This window comes from Notothenia rossii (assembly GCF_949606895.1).
Source record: "Notothenia rossii genome assembly, chromosome: 5".
In the NCBI taxonomy this organism is placed as follows: domain Eukaryota; kingdom Metazoa; phylum Chordata; class Actinopteri; order Perciformes; family Nototheniidae; genus Notothenia; species Notothenia rossii.
In genome coordinates this window covers 66,136,664-66,157,612 of record NC_136903.1, presented here as the reverse complement: position 1 = coordinate 66,157,612, position 20,949 = coordinate 66,136,664, and the positions used below count along the sequence as shown (strand labels likewise).

Genomic DNA, 20,949 nt, shown 5'->3' with positions numbered 1-20,949 from the left:
TCGCGACCAATTTTGGTTTGAATATCTTACTGAGGCACACATGTATGTGGGTTTGCAGGATCTGGGAATTGAACAGTTGTGCTGTCCTACTCCAGTTTTTACCATTTCAAGCCCTTACAGCCTCTCGAACTGAGGCGTTTACCAGGTGACGCTGGGTAATTGGCCATAGGGTGGATGTTAACATTTGGTCTTCATTTTGAAAGTTGAAACACATGCATTCCCGTATTAACAAGTTACGGGACTGACCTTCAAAGTTGAGACGGCGGATGTGCTTGAGCAGATGAGTGCCATTGATGGGATCCATTTTAGCGCAGAGGCCCACCGTCCCCGGGCAGAGCTCCTGGTGCATGTTGTGCAGGGCATGAGCCATCGCATACACTGCATCAATTACAAACTGAACCTTTCCCTCCTGCTCATAAGTGGAGTCCTTTTTTATCCGCTCCTGATCTGTAAAACATAGACAAGTCACATACATTATGACATTGAGTGACCTACAAATTGCATACAATGTGTTTAAATCAGAGGAAATGCATCCTGTGCCGTCCCTCATTTGGCTCACTGGTAACCATGTCAAGTGTGAGGTTGAATCGGACATTTGTAATAATGTAGTTTCAACTTTCCTGAGGGAGACTGAAAAGGATTTTCAACAAGTGTATTTGAAATAATCAGCCACATCATGCAATCAAGAAAATGTGTTCACTTCAGGACTCAAGGGGTTTCCATGAATGGGTCGAGCTTAAAGAATGATCTACTTGTGATTTTGTCCCTGATCCTCATGTGAAGTGGGCTAATGATGAAGCAGCATATTAGTGCTTGTCCGGGGCAACTAATATCCATAATGGTAGGAATTTTTTTTTTTTTTTCAAGAGATCCATCTTGAAACTCAATTATAGAATAACTTGAGGATACTACTTGTGTTTGCCAACAGTCCCTAAAACTATCTTTTCAACACTTTTACCAAAGTGAAGACTGCTTTTGGATCATTTCAGGTCGCCTTGGACAATTCTGTGCACTTGCAATGAGCTGAACCTTTTAAATGGAAGGTGTGGCGTCATTCCAAAAGCCATAGAAGAAAATGCATTGCTCCTCTGTGAGTCTTATTCCGTCTACACCGAATGGGCCTTGCCTCTTGCAATTAGCTAGAAGGTAAATATCTGGATCGCTGCAGAGAAGCAAATCAATTCCAATATCTGGAGTGCAAGGTTTTTCTCCTCCGGGAAATCTCATCAGTTAAAAACAAAAGCTCTTTCTCGTCTCACCGGCAGGAACACATGGATTTCCCTCTGAGTGATTCTGTACACATTAGGTCCTGGACCTACATGTCTATTCCAATAACTGTTACCTAGGTATATGCCCCATGCCATTTTCCATTACCAACTTTTTCAAATGGTTATATATATGTCCATCCCTGTCCATTCAGTGGACAGGGATAATCCGCTCCAAGGCTCAATGTAATGACTTGTGATAGAGGTTTATTAATCCTGGCCCAGGTTGTTCCATAGGTTTTTGTGGTCGTTAATTGCTATGAGGACGTAAAGTCTGAGAGGAAGATACAACATGCCAATCCCAACTCCTTCTTTCTCCTCATGAGCCTCACATCTAAAAGCCTTGTCAATGTCACTCTGCTGTATGTGCAGAGGAGATTAATAATAGCAGGTGTGTTCAATTGAGATGAACAGTAGCCTAATTACCCGGGATGAGCTAATGATGGAGCTGCGTATATGTATAAACACGCCAAATGGAAGCATTCATTCAGCTTTGCCAGGTAATAAGCACACAGAGGGAAACATGCTGCCGAAATATCCTAAATAATTGCTATTCTACATGATAGTGAATGGATCTGTTTCCCTCCATATTTACAAAAAATTAAAAAAATTAAAACGAAATTCCCAACAGCTTTTTGATGGATTAGCATAAAAATCACGAAACAAAATTGTAAGAAATTTGGTTTGGCGGTATAAAATATTTTAAAAAGTCTGTACAATGTGTTTCTATAAATGTATTGATAAGATAGAGAGCTTTTCAAAAATGTAAAGACCGAGTATAAAGTAAAACATGCAAATTTGTTCAAAAGTGTATGTTTTTCTATCAGTGGAAAATGTGAAACATTGTACAATAAAAAATGGATGTGTCCTTTATTAGGAATCACAGACCCAATGTCAAAAAAGGAAGAATGAAAGGAGGCTTTCACAACGATTTGTTGATTGGATTTTCCTTGCCTTATAAAGCCGATTTATTATTTCTAACATTTAAAGCACTTAACATTTCTGAATTATAGATAAATAAAGCAATAAAAACCCATTTACCTTTTATATTAGGATAATTAGTCCAAGCATATTTTAGTATATATTAAAGTGCAATGAAATGCATCTTTCCAGGCTCTCTAATCGACTTTTAAACATTATCAAAGAATAAATAAGAGAAAAGAACAACAAATAAATCACTGTTAGTCAAGTAAAGTGCTCATGCGTTTTTTAAAGTGCACTTATAATCGAACAAGCAATATGTGCATGTGCTGCATTCATACTTCTATTTACTGGCATCATTTTGATCGGCCTCATGCAGATAAAAACAGTAAATATCCTGGTGTAAAAAAAATACATGTTATTAAGGAATGATTCATCTAACACTTTACAGTGCCCAATCAATAAGTGGAACAAGGTGACTCCGGAAGAAATGCTCTCGTAAATACATGTTCACCTTGTCCCTGCATGTTTGTAATTACCATAATGACCCTTATTCATAATCTTACCTGTGGTGCAGATATAGTGATATCATTAATCATTAGGATGTACTGTATTTGTATGTAGTGGTTTCTGTGAAAATACAGCCACATTTTCTGTCTGATAACCTCAAAATAATAAAAAGCATGAGGTTTTCTATTCACTCTACGTGTATGACCCGAGTTCACATATATAGATTCTAATGTATTCATGTAGATAATGGTGACGCATAACCAAAGCTTTTGTGACAGAACAGTCATTTTTCATGCAACAACTGTCGTCTTAAGGTTCAAGCAATTTTCTATGGCCACTTCAATCTGAAAGAGTTCTAGCCCACAAATCAGCAAAGGTCTCCCTCTGTTAGCCATCTCTCGTTCATTTCATCTTCAGCTCCAGAGGCGTTTCAATGCCCCGATTATCTCATGAGCTTTGAAATGCATGAATTATTGTTAGAGGTTACGGCTCAGTAATTAAGGGCCACAGGGCCTTGATTGGACAGAGATTGTCAACGTTTGGCCGCCATGCCTGTGCCATGGGGAATCCTGCGAGCAGGCGTGTGAGAGTGATGTGAGCGTGATATTTCTCTAGCAGGCTTGGCAGGCCAGCCACACTAACTTTGGATTGTCTCTTCTGCATAAGACCATTTCCCTCTTCCCTCCGTCTCTCCCCCTCGCTCTCTCCTCATTGGCATTTTGGCTCTATCGCACACATTTTCCAGGCCAACGTTTTGCTTTTAGAGAAATCCATTCCGATTAAGCAAAGCAGCAGCAAAGTGTGGGTCTCTTCTTCTCCGAGATGTCACACGAGACATTTTGTGACAGTGTGTGTGGGCTGAGACCTTTGACCATTTTTTCATCTTGTGAATGGCCACAGGCCACTCAGTACTTCCTGCCAAAACAGTTGGGCTGCCTCTTAAATTAATCTGACACTTGTGCTGTGTGTGTGGGGCTTCTATCTTTTATCGGTTCATCTTAACATTTGACTTGATATGTTATGTCTGAATTTATGTTTTAGGGCAAACATTTTCCTGACTGATTAGTCTGTAAAATATGTTTTCAACTAGATGGGTATTATTTAGACTATATGCAATATATGTTGAGCAGTGAAAATTGTCTGTTAGGTTTCCTGGAGCCAAAGATGATGTCATTTAAAAAAGTGATCCAACTAAAACTCAAATCTATTACATTTGTCAGGATTTAAAACAGAAAAAACAAGATTATGTTTTAATTATAAATCACAACATTAATGATTTACTTAGTTTAGTGAAATGTAAGTCGACAACTATTGATGTTTATTAGCTGAGACGAAACTAGTTAATTTAGTAAGCCTTAATCAACATTCTTTGAGCTGGCCAGACCTCAAAATAGAAACTTGTTCTGGTTTTGGTACATTGCTCAGATTAAAATTGAATCTCTCAAAACTACTTGTTAAATCTAGCCACCACAACACAATGGATGCTTGGAAGTGTTTTGGATGAGAAAGCAATGCACATGCCTGGTTTATCTGCATTGCTGTGTTTCCTGCTGCTCCCCCATCATTAATATGCAGGAGAAACAAGTAGCCTGTGAGACGGGTCTCTGCTCTACCTTACCCCGCGCTATCTCCATTAATCTATATCAGTATTACATCTCCCTCATTCACATAGAAAAGACAAGTCTCCTCTTTTTTCCCAGTCACTCCTGCTCTCCTTATCCTTTGATCACATTGAGTAGTCTAACCCACTCAGGACACTGATAATTCTGCAGCATGCCCCATGTAGTTCTCTCACAGCTGCTCAGAGACTCTGCAAAGCTCTCCACCGGTGGAGAGGCACCACACGAGTGTCACACCTTAACCTCAAATAAACGCTGCGAGACTCTCAATCCACATGAAGTAGAGCTGATAGTGAAGTTTTAACACTTAAATGTCAGTAATGACAATGGCAGAGAAGAGCTAGAGACTGCATTATAAGGTGTCTACAGCAATCAGTCCGACAAGAGTGAAGGTTTTTATTATGGTAAGACTCATGAACTCCTGCACCGAGGGTGTATAAAGAGTAAATCATGTGAAATACAGACGTTAAAAGTACAGATAATTAGTCAAGTATACTATCATGTAAGGATCATTTGCTTTTACATTAACTTTCACTGGTTTTTGATGTCTTACAGCATTAGTGATCACTTCAGTCAATTATTTGGTTGACTGCTCAAGATTTATGTGAAGTGGCTCTCATTAACGTTTTCTAACATCGTGGCAGAACTTTAATTTGTTCAGTTTTCATTCTTGTGCATTTAGTTGTATGTGCTCGTAATGTTTGAAGGCTTCTTGTCTTGTTTAAAAGACATGCAGATAGAATACAAATCAAGTGAACAGCTTCACAGTTTCATGCTACTTGTATATTTTTAAAAGATGATATTTTATCCTTATCTTAATGGTTTTTATGATGACTAAAAATAACAACCAAACATTTGTGAATCCAAAGTATTTTTTGTGAACAATTTGAAAAAACAACGATAAAAGATGTTTGAAGATAAGACGAACACACATATCGAATTGATCCCACTAACAGTTACTGCCTGTGTGTTTCAATAGGTTAAATGTCCATCCACAATAAGCACTAAAGCAGAGGTCTTCAACAGGGGGTCCGCGGAGGTACTGCAGGGGGGTCGCGAAATCTTTGGTTGATTAGACCATTTTTTCTTTTTCTTTAAAAAAGAAAAAATGTTTTCCAAAACTTTTTTTCCCACAAATTGAAATTTCTTTAAATGCACATTAACATGAATCCAACATATTGTAGCGAATGGAGAAATCGAGGCAGAAGACGTTATCTTCTGCTCCACAGCCTTTCTCCGCCAGATCGTCAAGTATCAGCCGTATCTCGCGTCTCCCCTCCGGTACACAGCACCGTAGTGTGGAGTTGCATTAGGTAACACGAGATACGGCTGATACTTGCGCATTAGTTTCTGTTATGGATCAGTATCCACAGTCCTGCCAGTAACGTTACTATATTATCAATACTACTTTAGTTATAGCCTGATATATGATAGCTAACTTCACAATGTTGTGATGTGACGTTAGCTAACATTATGTAGCTAACGCCGGTCACTCACCAAGACAGCTGCCCTGTTCTCCACTGGTTCTCCACACACCAAAGCTCCATTTCTCGCTGATGGCCGGTATTTTTTCTAATCCTTGGCTGCTCCTGGTCTCTTGGACGCCTAGCAGGCTCATAATTATAATCATATGCATTTGAATATATATTTTCAACCTCTTCTGTGTCAAAACTGGCATTGTGATCCATGTTTATTCATACGTTAGTCCGGCCGCTCTCCCCATGTTACGTCACACGCGGGAGGTCACGTGCGGAGGCTTTTTTATGCGGAAGTGAACATTTCTTACAAAAACTACGCCAGATGTCACTGTAGTGTATATTTCTGTATATTTTTGGGAAAATCTAGTGTATTCATCCTTTTCCTAGAGATTTATTCACTGGTGTCTCTAACCTGCAAGTTGCTCTTTAAAGTTAAAACTTGAATCTGTGAATTATTTTAATAGCTCTGTGTTGTGTTCAAGATGTATGTTTATAAATGGCAGTGGCACGGCTACCCTGTACCTTGCACATGTTTAAAATAAAAACATGAATATATTAACCTGTGTATTATTTGAATAGCTTAGTATTGAATGTACAATAACAGAGTAGCTATGTTTATACACGGCACTAGGCCCCGTTTAATATAAAACAAAATTGTATGCCATACATATAGGGGGGTCCCTGCTCCAGCTCTCCATCAGTTTGGGGGTCCCTGGCCTGAAAAACATTGAAGACCCCTGCACTAAAGCATTGCTAACTGTAAAGAAAACTGAAACTAATGCCTGTCCTTTATAACCTATGCTGGGATGTTCTTAAGCAAACTTCCCCTTTAAAAGTGTGATATTATGTATCTTCACTGTTCCCATGAATGAATATGGATGCTTGGAAATATTCCAGTAAAATTACGTATTATGACTCCAAGGACAGATACATACAACTCTCTTGAGGCTAAAAGCTTATGTATGCACAACAGCAGAAAAAACACTTTATTGGTGCCAAATTGAAACCTCTGCTGCGCACACACTCTGCTCCATATGTTACACCTGAGTTATGTGAACAAGTTTGGAGTGTTATTCATGGCGCTGATCAGACGGCATGCTCCTGAACCGTCACTGGAGCTCGCCAAGGAGCTCATCTGTGTTCTCGCCAGCTCTCCTGTTGGAAGGTAACCAGAGGTCACTTCTTCCAATCTCCAGACTAATTCATCTATCAGCGTTATCTTCTCCACCTGAGTGTTTTACGACATATAACCCTCTGTGTTCTCTTGTGTGCGGGCTGCGGCGACGATGCCAGCCGTTGGTTTCACAGCCCACCTCTCGAGTAAAAAGTGTTAGTTTCTCTCTAGTGCATTTATTTTTGTGAATTTGTATTGTTTTAGTTGTTTAATATTAGACAAGCCCTTCCTTTGTTAACTCCACAGTACATTAATTAATAAGCATCAATGATCTCCTGAGTTTTGAATCACTATACTGTAATCCTTTCTTTTCATTGGACGTCATCATAGACACCATTACAGCAAATGTGAACCTGATGATCACTCCTGAAATTACACATAAATAACCCTTTGAAACCGGATACAAAATCTCTATCGCAATGTTCAGGTTACAGAGGTTTATGTTATTTTCCCAATTTCCAGTCTTTCTGCATAGTATGTTCACATATATGTTTAAAGTGTTCCTTATTTAACGTCTATGTGAACAGATCTTTGCCGACACATGCAACGAACAATATCTCACAATACTTGTCATATGTTGAGGATGAGGGTACACTGTAAAATATTACCATGATTTCACAATATTTAGCTGTAATATTTTACAATAAATTACTGTTTTATGACTTTACAGTCTTTACCTGTAATGTTCACAATATAACACTGTAATTTTGACTTTCACAGTGAAATCAATGCAGGCACAGTTAATTACTGTGAATGTACAGGATCAATTATTACCAGGATTTCACAACATGTTACTGTATTATTTCACAGTAAAATACTGTATTCAGACCATCCTCTGTGATAACACAACAAATTAAGTGATTTTCTTGCTTTTATCGCTCTTGCTTGGCTTTAAATACTAATTTCTTTCTTTGGTGCAGATTTTACTTAAATTGAAAGGGCTGCATGCCTTAAAATAAATGATGCAACATATAAATATTTAAAATTGAAATTGTTGTCTTGGCTTATTGCTTTCAGGTGGGATTAATCCTGAGACGGGCTCGAAAGCCAAAAATAGGCATGGCAATTTAAACCCCATGTCAGCACATTCTTCAGAAAAACTGTTGACTTCGAGTGGATGTCTGTGTAGACATTTGCTACCCTCCTTGTTTTCTGTCTCCCTGGCTCCGCCTCTGCCCAGGCGCACCTGGTCTGCCCCTGGCTCCGCCTCTTCCCAGGTGTTCCAAATTCCACTCAGCCGTGTTATATAAAGAGAAGCTGGAGGAGAAGGATGTCTCGCCTATCCTAACGCCGGGAGACACTCTCCTTAGAATACCTCTTTCCCATTTTGAGCTGTAGGCCATATTTTTGCAATAGTCATTTACTGTAATTTTACAGCCAAACATTTTACAGTGTATAAAGATGAATGTGGAGTGAGAGGTGTAGGTGAAGGTTTTTCTAAAGAACAGTTCGTCCTCAACTTGAGGATGTCCATAATCCAGGGCTCAGCCTCTTAAAACAGGGCTGTCAAAAGGTCATCAGTGTCAGAAAGTGTCTGGCACTTTGGTTGGCGAATGTAGTTTCAACCAATCACAATGACCCTTTATGGTGAGTGATCTCCCGTCACACATTAATTCTGTTATGACTTTCTCACAGCAGCCACATGGACATTGGCCAGTGATCAAAGAGGAATTCAATTACGAATACGGAAGTGACCCAGATCGGATTAGAAAGAAATGAGTCCGCACTACGCCAATGTGTCGGTGAAAGAGTTGTTTCTTATATATATTTGGTTGTATAGTGAATGCAGCCTTTATTATATCTGGAACCAATGTCCAAGCAGCTTTTACATTGTTATGCACAGCAGGATAAGCTAATAGTCTTAATCTATTACTTGGTATAGTCAATTTTATTATATGAAGCAATGTCAATATAGAAAGTGATAAAACGTTTTCCTGGAGCTTAATTGAGGAACCTTTTAGTCAGATAAGAATGTCAGGTTTTATAGAAACTCAGTGAATTAACTACCTGACAAATCAAAGTTTTTCATCAAATTGATATAATAAAGATAACAGGCTTTCATTATAAGGGATGTTAAATGTATGGTAGAAATGATACGGAAACTTAAACACATTACTGTCAGCCTCTATATCTTATCACACAATCATAATGAACAGCCATTAGTGGTGCATACAGCACTGTGCGACAATGACAACTCAGCTGCTGCTACTCCTTGCTAACAGCTACACCTGGAGTGTAACAAGTTATAAAAAGCACTGCAATTTCCTGCATGACGGCATCCATGGTTAGTTGGAACTGTTTTTCAGAGGTGTTGATTAAACTTTGCTGTCATTTTGAAAGATGTAAAGTAGACAGAATTGTATTGTGTGACTTTGAAAGTTATTTTTTTCATATGTGAAACCCATTTCCATGAATGATATAAAAGACTATGAGATCAGGTAATTCATATTGATGATTTGAAATAGCTGGTATTTCTTCCCATTTCCGCATTACAAGGTTGCACTTCTACTGTATAGAGGAGTGCCTGCACACATTCATAAATGCTGTGCTTTAATGTGCTGAAAAAATAAAAGACTTGTTTTGCCCCGATTCCCTCCTTTGATGTGTTCTTTTGCACTGAAGTCTGAGAAATCCTCTTGAAATGCATGGACTTACTGTTCGCATACTGTGAGGACACGTTCTTGTTTATTATAACTAGTATCTGTGTGAAAAGTAGCCGTATGCAGATTGTGCACACACACATCCGGCTGCAGGGCAGAGTGGTGGCTCAGTGGTCTGCATTGTCACTTCACAGCAACAAGGTTCTTCCACTGATTCCCTGGAGAGAGGGGGTTTCCGCCGAAGGAAGCATACACTCGGACAAGAAACTCGAAAGTACTGTATGACGATAATAGTGGACGATTAACTGACTTTGTCTTGTGTAATGATGTAAATATCTATTTTGTGTGTAGCACAGGCCATAATAAGGTTATGTGACACTGTAATACTGTTCTTTGTTGTCTTTATTACATTACTCTACTCGCTGTAAATGAAATCATCTTAAAATGAATACTAAAAAAGCAATAGCTTTCATTTGAAATTTGTGTGTGCATAATGTAGGAGCATACACTCCAAGGCAAAATCCTGTCATATTTGAAAAATAAATATAATCTGAAATTGAATATTTGTATGCAAATGCAAATGGTAGTATGAGCTCCGTCAGGTGGCCTCCGCACTTTGGGAGAGTCAAAATTATAGACTGCAGATAAAAGGTCTTCAAATAAGTCAATTATACTAGAGTCTAATTACAGAGCTTACATTTCTGCTGTCCAGGGTAAAGGCTGTGTGAGGTTAAAAGCCTTTAGACCCTGAATGAGCTATTGAGGTCATCGCTGTTGTATTTCTATATTATCAAGAAGACTGGAATGTCGTATGTCATTCTTAGATTACAGTTACAATACATTTATCTGACGCTTTTATCCAAAACAACTTTCAATAAGTGCATGATGCAACCATGAAGAAACAAACTCAAAAGCAAGAACAGGAATATTTCCTATCTATAAAGCCACCCAGATTAAGTGCTAATGCATTAGCTTCACTTAAAGCTGGACCTTGCTAAGTGCTACATACAGAAGAAAGTTGTTCAGTCTGCGATGAAGGATGTGTAGACTTTCCGCTGACCTGATATTCTACTATTTTGGGGCCAGGACTGAAAACAGTTGTGTTTTTGTTAAGTGGTACCTGGGTCCCACTCGCAGTAAGGCAGCATATAGCTGATTGGCCTATGCATTTCTTAGGAGAAAATGTGTATATTTAGAACGGGAAAAATACTTATAAACCAGAGGCTTATAAACCACTTTGCCTTGCTGTAGGCATAACCCGTATGGACCCTTTTGGTCACATGTTGTCACATGTCCTAACTATATAATTCAACTATAGAGTTGGCCTCTTGTTAATGTTACCTAACTGTTGGGAAAATACTGAATGTAATCTTTCTATATCAGAGTAGCACATGATAGGCCTAACTGTAACTGTGTACGTAACCAGATGTATGATTAAATGGATGATGCTCATTTCAATTGTTTTAAAGTGTGGGCTGTGCTAGAAATATTTTGAAATGAAGAAATGTCGAGTAGAACTAACAATACTTTAACGTTAATGTTAGCTCATTTGTGTATGTATTTAATGTTATGTAATGTGTTTACAGCTATATTAAAACATATTATTTTAGTTATAGTTGATGTGTTAGTCATTATACAAAAATGTGGTTTTAAATTGCTGTATATGAAGCTAATGTGAAAACAAGAAGGTCAATCCTCCCATCATTATAAAATTACATTTTAACATTAGCTCGCCTGCTAGCTTCAAGTAGATCCCTGTACTATTCGTTATTTTTTAAGTTCAATTGATTTAATTGTTCGACTGTTTGATTAAACTTGTTCTGACTGTAAATACTGTATGCATTTTGTGGCCAGGCACAAATTCTGGCTCTGCTAAATATTACTATCAGGAATATCTTAATTGCCGCTCTAATTATCTGAGAATAATTATACATACATGTATAAAGTTATGCCACTCAAGTAAGAAGCATGTGCCTTACATAACGTCTCACATTAAATGACCTTCATGTTCATGTTTATTCTTTTGGTTTATAACGCTGGATATTCCTGAGAAGTAATTAAAAACTAAGAAATAACTATTAAGATAAAGCATCTGTGAGGAATTCTCCAGAGACTGATATTTTGTCTCTCATCTTTTAAATACATATGTTGTACTACCTAATTGGTGTTTAAATCTTAATAAAATGTGCAGCGTTTTTCCTCCTCCAGACAGATTGTGCTCTCCGCAGCTGTTTATCGTATGGCTCCGAGCCTGAAGCTTTAACCATGCAGTCCAGCTGAGCCATCCACTTGTCATAGCCATGTGGGTAAACACACTGGACTCAGCAGAAATATAGTGCAGTCCTGAAATGAGTTGTGAGATTAACTGTGAGTTTGAATATTAAATGTATGGCTGCTCCACTTTTTTTTATAGGTTGGCAATGCTGTCAAAAAACACTGTGAGCCAAATGTGTCACTTGCCTCAAAACATCAGAGGGAGGTTTTTCAAGGTGGTTAAAAACTTTAAGCAAAAAAAAGAAAAGTTAAAAAGCTTTTGCCACATCAGGAGAGCGTCTTACTTGTGCACTTTTTCAGGCCAGACCCTTTCTTCAAGGCGTGACGGCTGAGCTTGCAGCTGAAGTTGTTCTCCCAGAACTCGGCAAACCAGATATTCCTTCTGTTGTTCTCCAGCGTTCGGCTGATGAAATAACGATCAAACCCTAGACAGATCAATAGGTACATTGTCATTGACACAGTGAGTGTCTGTGAAACCCTCATGTGTATACCGTCTAATTCATTGATCATTGCATATGTTTAATCTGTTTGACAGAATATCATTTGATGATCAAATAATTAAAGGTAAAGCTTTACTAAGCACCTTTTATTCTGCAAATAGCTACAGTCCTGCATCACATGAAAGGAATACACTGAACAAACTGAAATGTTCTTTTTAATTACATGCAGTACGTCATCAAGTTTCACATAACTGTATTAGGTTAGTTAAAAGCAATAATATTAAGTTGAACCTACTACTTATATACATGTATGTTAAATCTGTTGGCATAATACATTTAATTAAAGTCAACGTTTCAGTTTTTACAGTGTACTCACTGAGAAATGCATATAATAATAATTATAAAATAATAATAATAATAATAATAATAATAAAGCTTTACAAAGGACTTTTCATACAGCACGTGCTTTACAAAATGGCTAACATCACAAGTAAAAAATAAACAACATGAAATTCCCCTCAGATCAGATGTTAAGAGCTTTACAGATACATACAGCAACATAAAAAATGTCAACAGGTTAAGAGACACAAGCAGGTAAAAGCTATGATAATAAAAAAAAAACAATAAAATAAATAATGATTTATTTCGGAAAGATAAGACACAAGACAAGTGAATCGATGCAACAATACACATAAAGTGAACATATAGGTACATGGTTTTACTATACAGGGAGATGTTATATATGTACAATGCTCTTCTCTGTACCTTTGATGGACTGCCGCTTGGGCAGGATGGTGACCGCTCCCTCCGCCATCTCCTCCTGGTCCACCACCGGAGAGATCTTAGAGCCCCAGCTGTCTGAACCCACCCAGATAAAGTGACCTGTCTGGTTGGCCTTTTTAGCCGCTTGGAGTAGCCGCCTGCAAAGGTGAAGAGACAGATGTTGTCATGGATAAGGTCAGCATCCCGACCAGCTATGCTTTGATTTTGTTTTGCAATTCATTACACAGTGGTTAAGCAGAGCTGGAAGGAATTGGATGTTTCCAGACATGTTTCCCTGCCTGCTGCCGTCTAATCTTCAAAGCAGTTATTACCAGGCCTTACCTGATATCGTCTTCGCTTGCGAAAAGTATGACGACTCTCGCGTTCGGGTTTTCCCGGAGACGCCGGATGATCTTGTCAAACCCCCCCAGCTTGGGCTCCCGGGGAATCTTCACAGACTGGGAGATGCACACACCCCCTGAACACACACAAGTTCATAGATGTCAATGTCATAATTAGGAGAAACTGAAGAACAATGCCTTTACAGCATCAAAGGAATCACAGAAACCAACACAACAAATGGATTCAACTTTAAGTTTTTTAATTTAATTGAAATCTTATTAGGTACAAATAAAAAATATTGAGTGAGGTAATGAATCCGAGGGCTTTGTGTTGTCAGTTTACCAAGGAATGTGCAGAAAACTGAAACTCAGATGGTGAAATGTCATTTTCCCCAGCAGAGGGATAATTGGCTTGTAAAGGAGAGAACTCGCCTGGCTGTCTTTGAGAGTTTCTTTGACAGTATGCCGTTTTGTGGGATAGGTAATAATGTGACGTGTGGCAGTGTTTATGTTGTTGCTCCATTATTTATAGAGTGCATTCAAAGAGTACATTCCTGTACATGAGAGTTTCGCTGAGACTTTTATTCTGAAAGGCACATTTACATTAAGGTGTTAAATGTCTTACTTTCCCATTGTTCCTTAATCAATGTTATACTTTTTTAATAAAGGGTTTACATTGTTTTCAATGTAGAGTGTGTTGACTTTCCTATAAGATTAAAAAAGGCCCTCTAATATTTTTGGGGGATTTCCCTTTCCTGTAGTGTAGTGTGTTATAGGTTTTTGTGGATGTAAATGGTCTGCGAGGGCTAAAATCTCAAGGTTCACTCCACAGGGAGTTTCTCTGCCACATGATCCCCACCACCTGAAACGCCTCCATTGGACCTCTGTTTACTTAAGTAACATAATGTGTAACACTCAAGCTTGTATTAGCTAGCGCTCCGACACATAACACGTGATAACCTAAGGGGCTGGACATCTCTTAGCAGTTGGCCAACCAAAACAGAGCCGTCCAGCGAACCAATCAGAGCAGACTAGGCTCTGGTTTCAGACAGAGGGTGAAAAGAGGTGCTGCAGCACAGGCAGTATGAGAAAAAAAAGGCTTTTTGAACATTAAAGCTTGGAAACATGTCTCAGTAGAGGCATTAAATACATGAAAATATGCATAATATGTATTTTTTTATTTCCCTGTCAATAGGAAACTAATTTCTTTGCCAATTTGCTTTTGGTGAAAAGAGTGTGAAGAAAATGTAGTGTTTATTTTCTCGTTTTTTGATCTTATGTTTGTTTTCTTCTTTGTATAAACCTGTTATCGTGAGCGGAAGTTTGTGTAGGTGTTTGTGGCGAGGCCGAAATGTAACTTGGAATGCCCGCTTAGACCAACTGAAAACATGACCATTACTTTGAATCCTTGTAAGAGCACACAAACATTCACAAAAAAAAGAAACAAAAGGATGTTGTGATTGGTTTTGTTCAGTTTAGATTCAGTTTAGATTCAGCCAACATGTACATAATGTACACTGTAGATCCTATACATGGATACACATTGTACTTCTCACTATTGTCAATGGAGACCAGTTAGAGTAAGCGAAGCATAACTTTGTAAACAACTCTTTGCCAAAGTGAGTCTGTGTTTATTTACACGGTAAAGATTAGCCTGACAGGTTGTTCTTCAAAAAGCAATCAGAGGAAACAACGACATAATTGAACAATTAACTACAAATTAATTAAAGGTACAACTCCCTCTCCAACACCCACGTCATGTCAACAACCTGATGCATGCAGATGACAAATTAAACAGCAACAAGGTTCCTAACATTGTTTTTTAGTGCTTGTAAAGTAGTACAAATTACTGTCTTGTGTGTGTGCAATGTGGAAACAACTTTGATGGTGTTGACTCCTGTCATTCTGCTGTCTTCCACCCTGATGCCCAGCTCAATGAAGGGGCAGCCAAATCCTGATTAAGCTGTCCAAAAAACTTTTGATGTATGTGACTGTCTTGTTCTTCCACAGCTGTCATCAAACCTCATTAAGTTTGAGAAGGTCAGACAGAATGTTTGACCCTGTCCTCACACATGCAAGGATTTTTAATGTTTTCAGCGAAAAGAAACAGCAACAATTCTGCATTGAGAGCTGTGTCAAGAAAAGTAAAGGATGGTGAGCTCAGCTATAATAGTAAAACAATTAAAGCATCTGCCTATGTCAATTTATCCAAACGTATCATCTGACGCTGTAAATATTTCCTTTTTTCAGCATAGATTAGTGTACATGCTACATTTTGTCATCTTCTATTTCAACCCAAGCTTTTAATTGATTAGCTTAAAAAGAAGAACAACATGTTTGGAAAAAGGACAGCAGTATATCAACATCCCTCAGCGCATGATCCAAAAACAAAATCATTCTAACTTGAGACTCCCCGCCAATCTAGGCCGCATCTTTTTAGTTTGTTCAAAACTCCATGAAAAACACAAGAAACGAGATTAAAAAACTTTTAATTTCAGCTGTCAAGGCATGTGGTTTTTATAGTTTGGTACTTTTCATTCCCCTCTCGATGAGTTCCACAGTTTCAATAAAAGATACTTTAACAATCCCACCCAATTTGCAGACCTACTGAATAAGTTCTGGTCTCACACTAAGAGCAACATATTGCAACACTTTTTAATTCAGTTTCCACCGCTGTTAAACTGCTATGAAAACAATTCCCTGCAAGGTTTAATGCCCCAATGTACTGAGGGACTCGGAATGACATATTAGGATTTAAAGGTCCCCTATTGTGCTTTCTGCGGTTTTCCCTTTCCTGTAGTGTGTTATGTGTGTGCGCATGTAAATGGTCTGCAAAGGCTTAAATCCAAAAGCTCATGCCAGATAGACTTTCTCTCTCACACACCCCCCAGCCTAAATCTCCTCTATTGGACTCCTTTGTTTACTTCCATAGTGAGATCACAATTTAACACTTGCGCTTCTATTGGTTAGTACTCCAACACATTGTACATGATAGGCTTAGGGGCCAATAACCAATCAGAGCAGACTGGGCTCTGGTTTCAGACAGAGGGTGAAAAGAGGTGCTGCAGCACAGGCAGTACGAGAAAAATAAATAACTTTTTGAATATTAAAGCATCTAAACGTGTCCCATGATTGTAAGTGAAAAAAGTCTCCATAATCAAAGTAGTAAGCACATTTAGGAGTTGTTTTAGCGACTTACAACAACCTTTCTAGATAGTTATGTAGGAGGATCCACCTGCAAAGCTCATATTGATCCATTGTTTCTCCAACTAGGGGAAACAGCCATCAATGACACATCAACAAGACATCGGTTGAGGGGAAAGAGGTGAAACTAGAAAAGAGGATTTGAAGTTGTCTATAAATAAAACATTGAATACAAGGCTCATCGTGCATCGTGTGTGTGATCCGAGAATTGATGTTTGGTACCCCTAAAAAACACAATTGTAGCTATCTTCCCATCATCATTAGTTTCTACTAGAAGCAGGAAGTGTTTACTTTGACTGCTGCAAAGAGCATTTAATCAATTCAGCCATTTGTGTGTGATGAGTGACCCGCCTGTCCGTCTGACTCAAATAGACTTCATTATTGGTCATGTTGGATAAGAGAGAGGCATGCAAATTAAGCTGTCACTTGGCCGTTTGTCACATGCCAAGGTAGAGGGACTATCATGGAGTTATCTTAATAATGTGTTCACTAAAATGAAGAGAAACTAATAGTGACAAATAGCTGCTGCAGCATCAGGACAGCCGCAGTCGTGTAATCTGTCTTTGCCACGATGGCTGAGCAGCTCCCTTTCTCTGCTTGTCTTTTATATTTAGATGCCTTCCAGATAACAACAGACGTAGACATAGAGTGTGAGATCAAGCGAAGGCATCAACAGCCAATGCGTGTGTATTCTTTTTTAATTATGCGAACGCCAAATTTCACAACCACAAAATCGGATTATTTCACAGCCGCATACTTTCATTGTTCCAACATAAACAAATAAACAGATTAGGACAAAATAGGATTTGTTGATACATATAAACATGAGAAACTCTCAAAATGTGAACTGATTTATGTTTTTGATTGAGTTTGTCGAAGACCAAATTCGGGTCCAGTCAAGCTTTATCTCTGTCCCAAATGGTCACTAGACAACTGTTTGATACTGCGACTGCGACACTAGTGTGTAGAATGACATCTTTGTTTCCAAGTAACACTGAATGCATCTGTCTTCCTATTCTGTGTTTGTATCCATTGCAATTGCAGTTGACCAGGCTATAAAAAGTACCAACATAACAATCAAACTAATGAGTCAAATGCTTTTTTAGAGTCAATAAACACAGCAAATATTGCTATTTTCATAATAACTGTCAATTATAGCATCTCTAATCTGTTTATTTTTCTTATTTAACTGTAAAGCATAATTATGGTGGGCAAAAAACCTGCTACTAAATAAAGAACATGGACAACAACCCATTACAACACATTGAGGGACTGCTTTTCTTTACTGTCCATTTCACCTAAAGGCCCTGACACACCAAACTGACGCCAAAGAACACGTCCCGACGGAACACGACTGTTGTGTTGCCTCACGTCTCCTGCTTCTTGGCCAACAGTCGCACTGGAACACACCGCAAAGACTTTAGCCGACGGCCAAGTAGCACGTACGAACTGCGCATGCGTGAGTGGCAATAACTCTCCTTACCAGCAGGCGGCGGTAGTGTGTATTCGTCATTCAAAAGAGGCAACAACCGGAAGACAGAGAAGAAGAACAGACTCCGTGATATAAACAAACAACAAATAGCGTGTGCGCGTTGCATTTTCACTCTCGTCCATCGAAAACATGTCTCGTGCGGTACTGGAGCTATCGGCCATTGGAGTGTTGCTTGCGGAAGACATTCTTCGTGCCTTCTTAAAGCGTTTGTTTACGTCCCTCACTTCCGTTTCGCTTCTCATGCACTGATTCGCTAGCTGAACAGCCAATCAGAGTGATTTATTTGGCCCGACTGCCCGACCTGACGCATGGCCGATTCAACATGTTGAATCGGCCATGCGTCGGCCATGAAAGGCCAAATAAGGCGTGTCACGGCCGACAGTGCGGGACACACCAAATTGAGTTTGGGCGACAGGGCACGCTTCGTCGTCCGACTAACAAAAACGGCCAAAATCGGCTTGGTGTTTCCGGGCCTTTAAAGAGAAACCTGGTTTGAGGAGAGAAAACGAGTGAATACCTTAGATTAGTAACAAATACTCCTTGGTGGATTATGCTTTGGCTGAATTACAGGACATTCAGTAGAGACGCTGAATATCATTTTGTAAGTACATTAAGTCAGTATTTGGCACCAAGTTTACGTTTTCCTTTTTTTAACAGAGTTCTGCTGATACAGATGCCCGCTCAGTGTGGGACAGTTCATTTCTTTATTAGTGGGCTCCATCCTTCTGCTATAAATCACGGGATTTTTGTAGGGTTTTTATTTTATTTACCATAGCAAACTAACTGAGCCGATAACAAAATGTCTGCCATGGAGATAAATATACTGCAAAAACAGAAAACTCAATAAAATAATGCTTATATCGATACAACACCACCTAACACAAACTGCAGGTATTTCTTCTCTACTCTGCAGCTGGCCAGCTCAGCTCCACCATCTTTACCATCTTTCAGCTCTTTGTTTAAGTTCTCATTCGTAACACTCCGTTCGATGTCTCACTATGGGATGCGCCTCATCGCGGAGCAAACAGAAGCATCAATCTCATTACGCCAATCCTGATTGGCTGGTGATCTTGACGTCAGCGTCAGGGAATCTACCCCCTATAAGTAGCTTGCGCTACGCTGCATGCATCATTCAAACACCTCTTCTCGTTTCAGAGCACATCTCTATTGGTAGCCGGGCTAGCTCACACAGTCCACAGACTGAACCAAGCTATCCAAGCTAACTTCGGTCGACGGGCGCTCGCCGGCTACTTTTATATATACTTCTGCAAGAAGACTGTTAATACTAACACACCAGTTAGTGTTGCAATCTACCTCGCTGTTTATTTCTTCGGAATTAAAGGTAAGGTTTTGATTTTTCAAGCTGGTATCACACTTGTTACTAGCTTGCCTTTCCTCACTACCGACACCAAGGTAGCGGGGACGGTTTTTTCTTTTTCTCTCTCACACCAGAGGAGGGGAAGATAAAAAGGGTATTAACACACCAGTTAATATTCTTTGAGAATAAAATTCTACACCGTCGATTTTTTCTCCGGATTAACGACAGGTGGGGAAGGATTTTTTCTCAGCAACGTACCTGTTACGAGCGGGTCCTCTCCACGCCTTCACCACGGCGAACGAGATGGACGCTTCTCTCCCTCACACCAGAGGAGTCAGGGACTCTGAGGCTCGGCTCTGCGGCTGCGGGTTGAAGATATCAGGCACAGACTCACACCAGGTCTGCTCGTCCTGCCTCGGGCTGGAACACGCCCAGGAGGCTATCGACAACCCCGGCTCGTGCGGGCATTGTGCCCGCTTCACCATCAAGAGCCTCCGCCGACGGCTAGCACGCCAAGCTAGCCTGTCGGGACAGGACCCCCTCATGTCCGCTGTTTCGCCGGCCGGCAATCTTGACATGGGGGCGTCCGCCGCGGTGATTGAGCCCCGCGCTGTGTCAGGCTGGGGCTCAATAACAGCGGCAGCTGCTGAACCGGAGCCCCGCGCCGTGTCAGGCTGGGACCCGGTGGCGGCAACAGCCGCGAGAGCGGAGCCCCGCGCTGTGTCAAGCTGGGGCTCCCAACTGGACCTCACCATGGTCTCGCCCGCGGATGATGTCCTGGAGTTGGACTACATGGAGGACGAAGAGGATACCTCTGAGTTCCTCCTGTCCGACTCGTGTCATCAGCTCAGGCTGCAAAGCCGGGAGCGATGGCTGCTCTCCCGGGCGATAGCGCACCAGCTTCGCCCTGTCTGAGCATGGACCTGCAGGCCGTGTGTCAACGTGCCGCGTCCAGGCTGGACATCCCATGGCCTGAAATGGCCAAGGAGACCTCCAGGTCTCGCTACGAGGGGAAGACTTTGCCCCACGCAGCAAGGACAAAGAGGCAGCTCCTTCCAGTCTTCCCGGAGATGCTGGATGAGGTGTCGGTCTCGTGGAGAGACCGCCGCTTCAGTAATAAGGCCCCAATCAGGCCGCCTCCTCCCTGGACTGTGACGGTATGGAGAGGCTCGGCCTGCTCCGCATGCCGCCCATGGAACCGCTGGTGGCAGCCCACCTCCAACCGAGGCTGGCTCTGACACCAAGCAGGAACCCCACGCTACCGTTGAAGGCAGACCGGTTCCAGTCAGCGATGACGGAACGGGCCTATAAAGCCGCAGCGTTGTCCGCAAAGGCACTCAATGTCTCCTCACTGCTGACCGCCTACCAGGCGAAGCTCTGCGAGGACCTATGGAGCAAACCTGGGCCGGCCGTATGGGACGAGATCGCAGCGATCACGGACATTTGCCTCCGTGTGCAGCGCTGTGCAGTCCAGGCCACGGGCAAAGTCATGGGCATAATGGTGACCAACCTCCCAGACCGGGAAAAGAAGGATGTTCTTGACATGCCTAT

General features: G+C 40.5%; 1 protein-coding gene across 3 annotated transcripts in view; it reads right to left on the bottom strand.

The window, feature by feature from the left end:
• The window catches only part of LOC307041993 (metabotropic glutamate receptor 4-like), a 211,834-nt gene that overhangs the window by 26,784 nt on the left and 164,101 nt on the right, over window positions 1-20,949 (bottom strand). For all 3 annotated transcript variants that reach the window (XM_079685624.1, XM_079685626.1, XM_079685625.1), the window contains 4 exons: window positions 13,386-13,521; window positions 13,047-13,201; window positions 12,126-12,266; window positions 247-447 (listed from right to left, as the gene is read on the bottom strand). In XM_079685624.1, coding sequence (XP_079541750.1) covers window positions 247-447; window positions 12,126-12,266; window positions 13,047-13,201; window positions 13,386-13,521 — 633 coding nt within the window. The remainder of the gene's footprint in view (window positions 1-246; window positions 448-12,125; window positions 12,267-13,046; window positions 13,202-13,385; window positions 13,522-20,949) is intronic.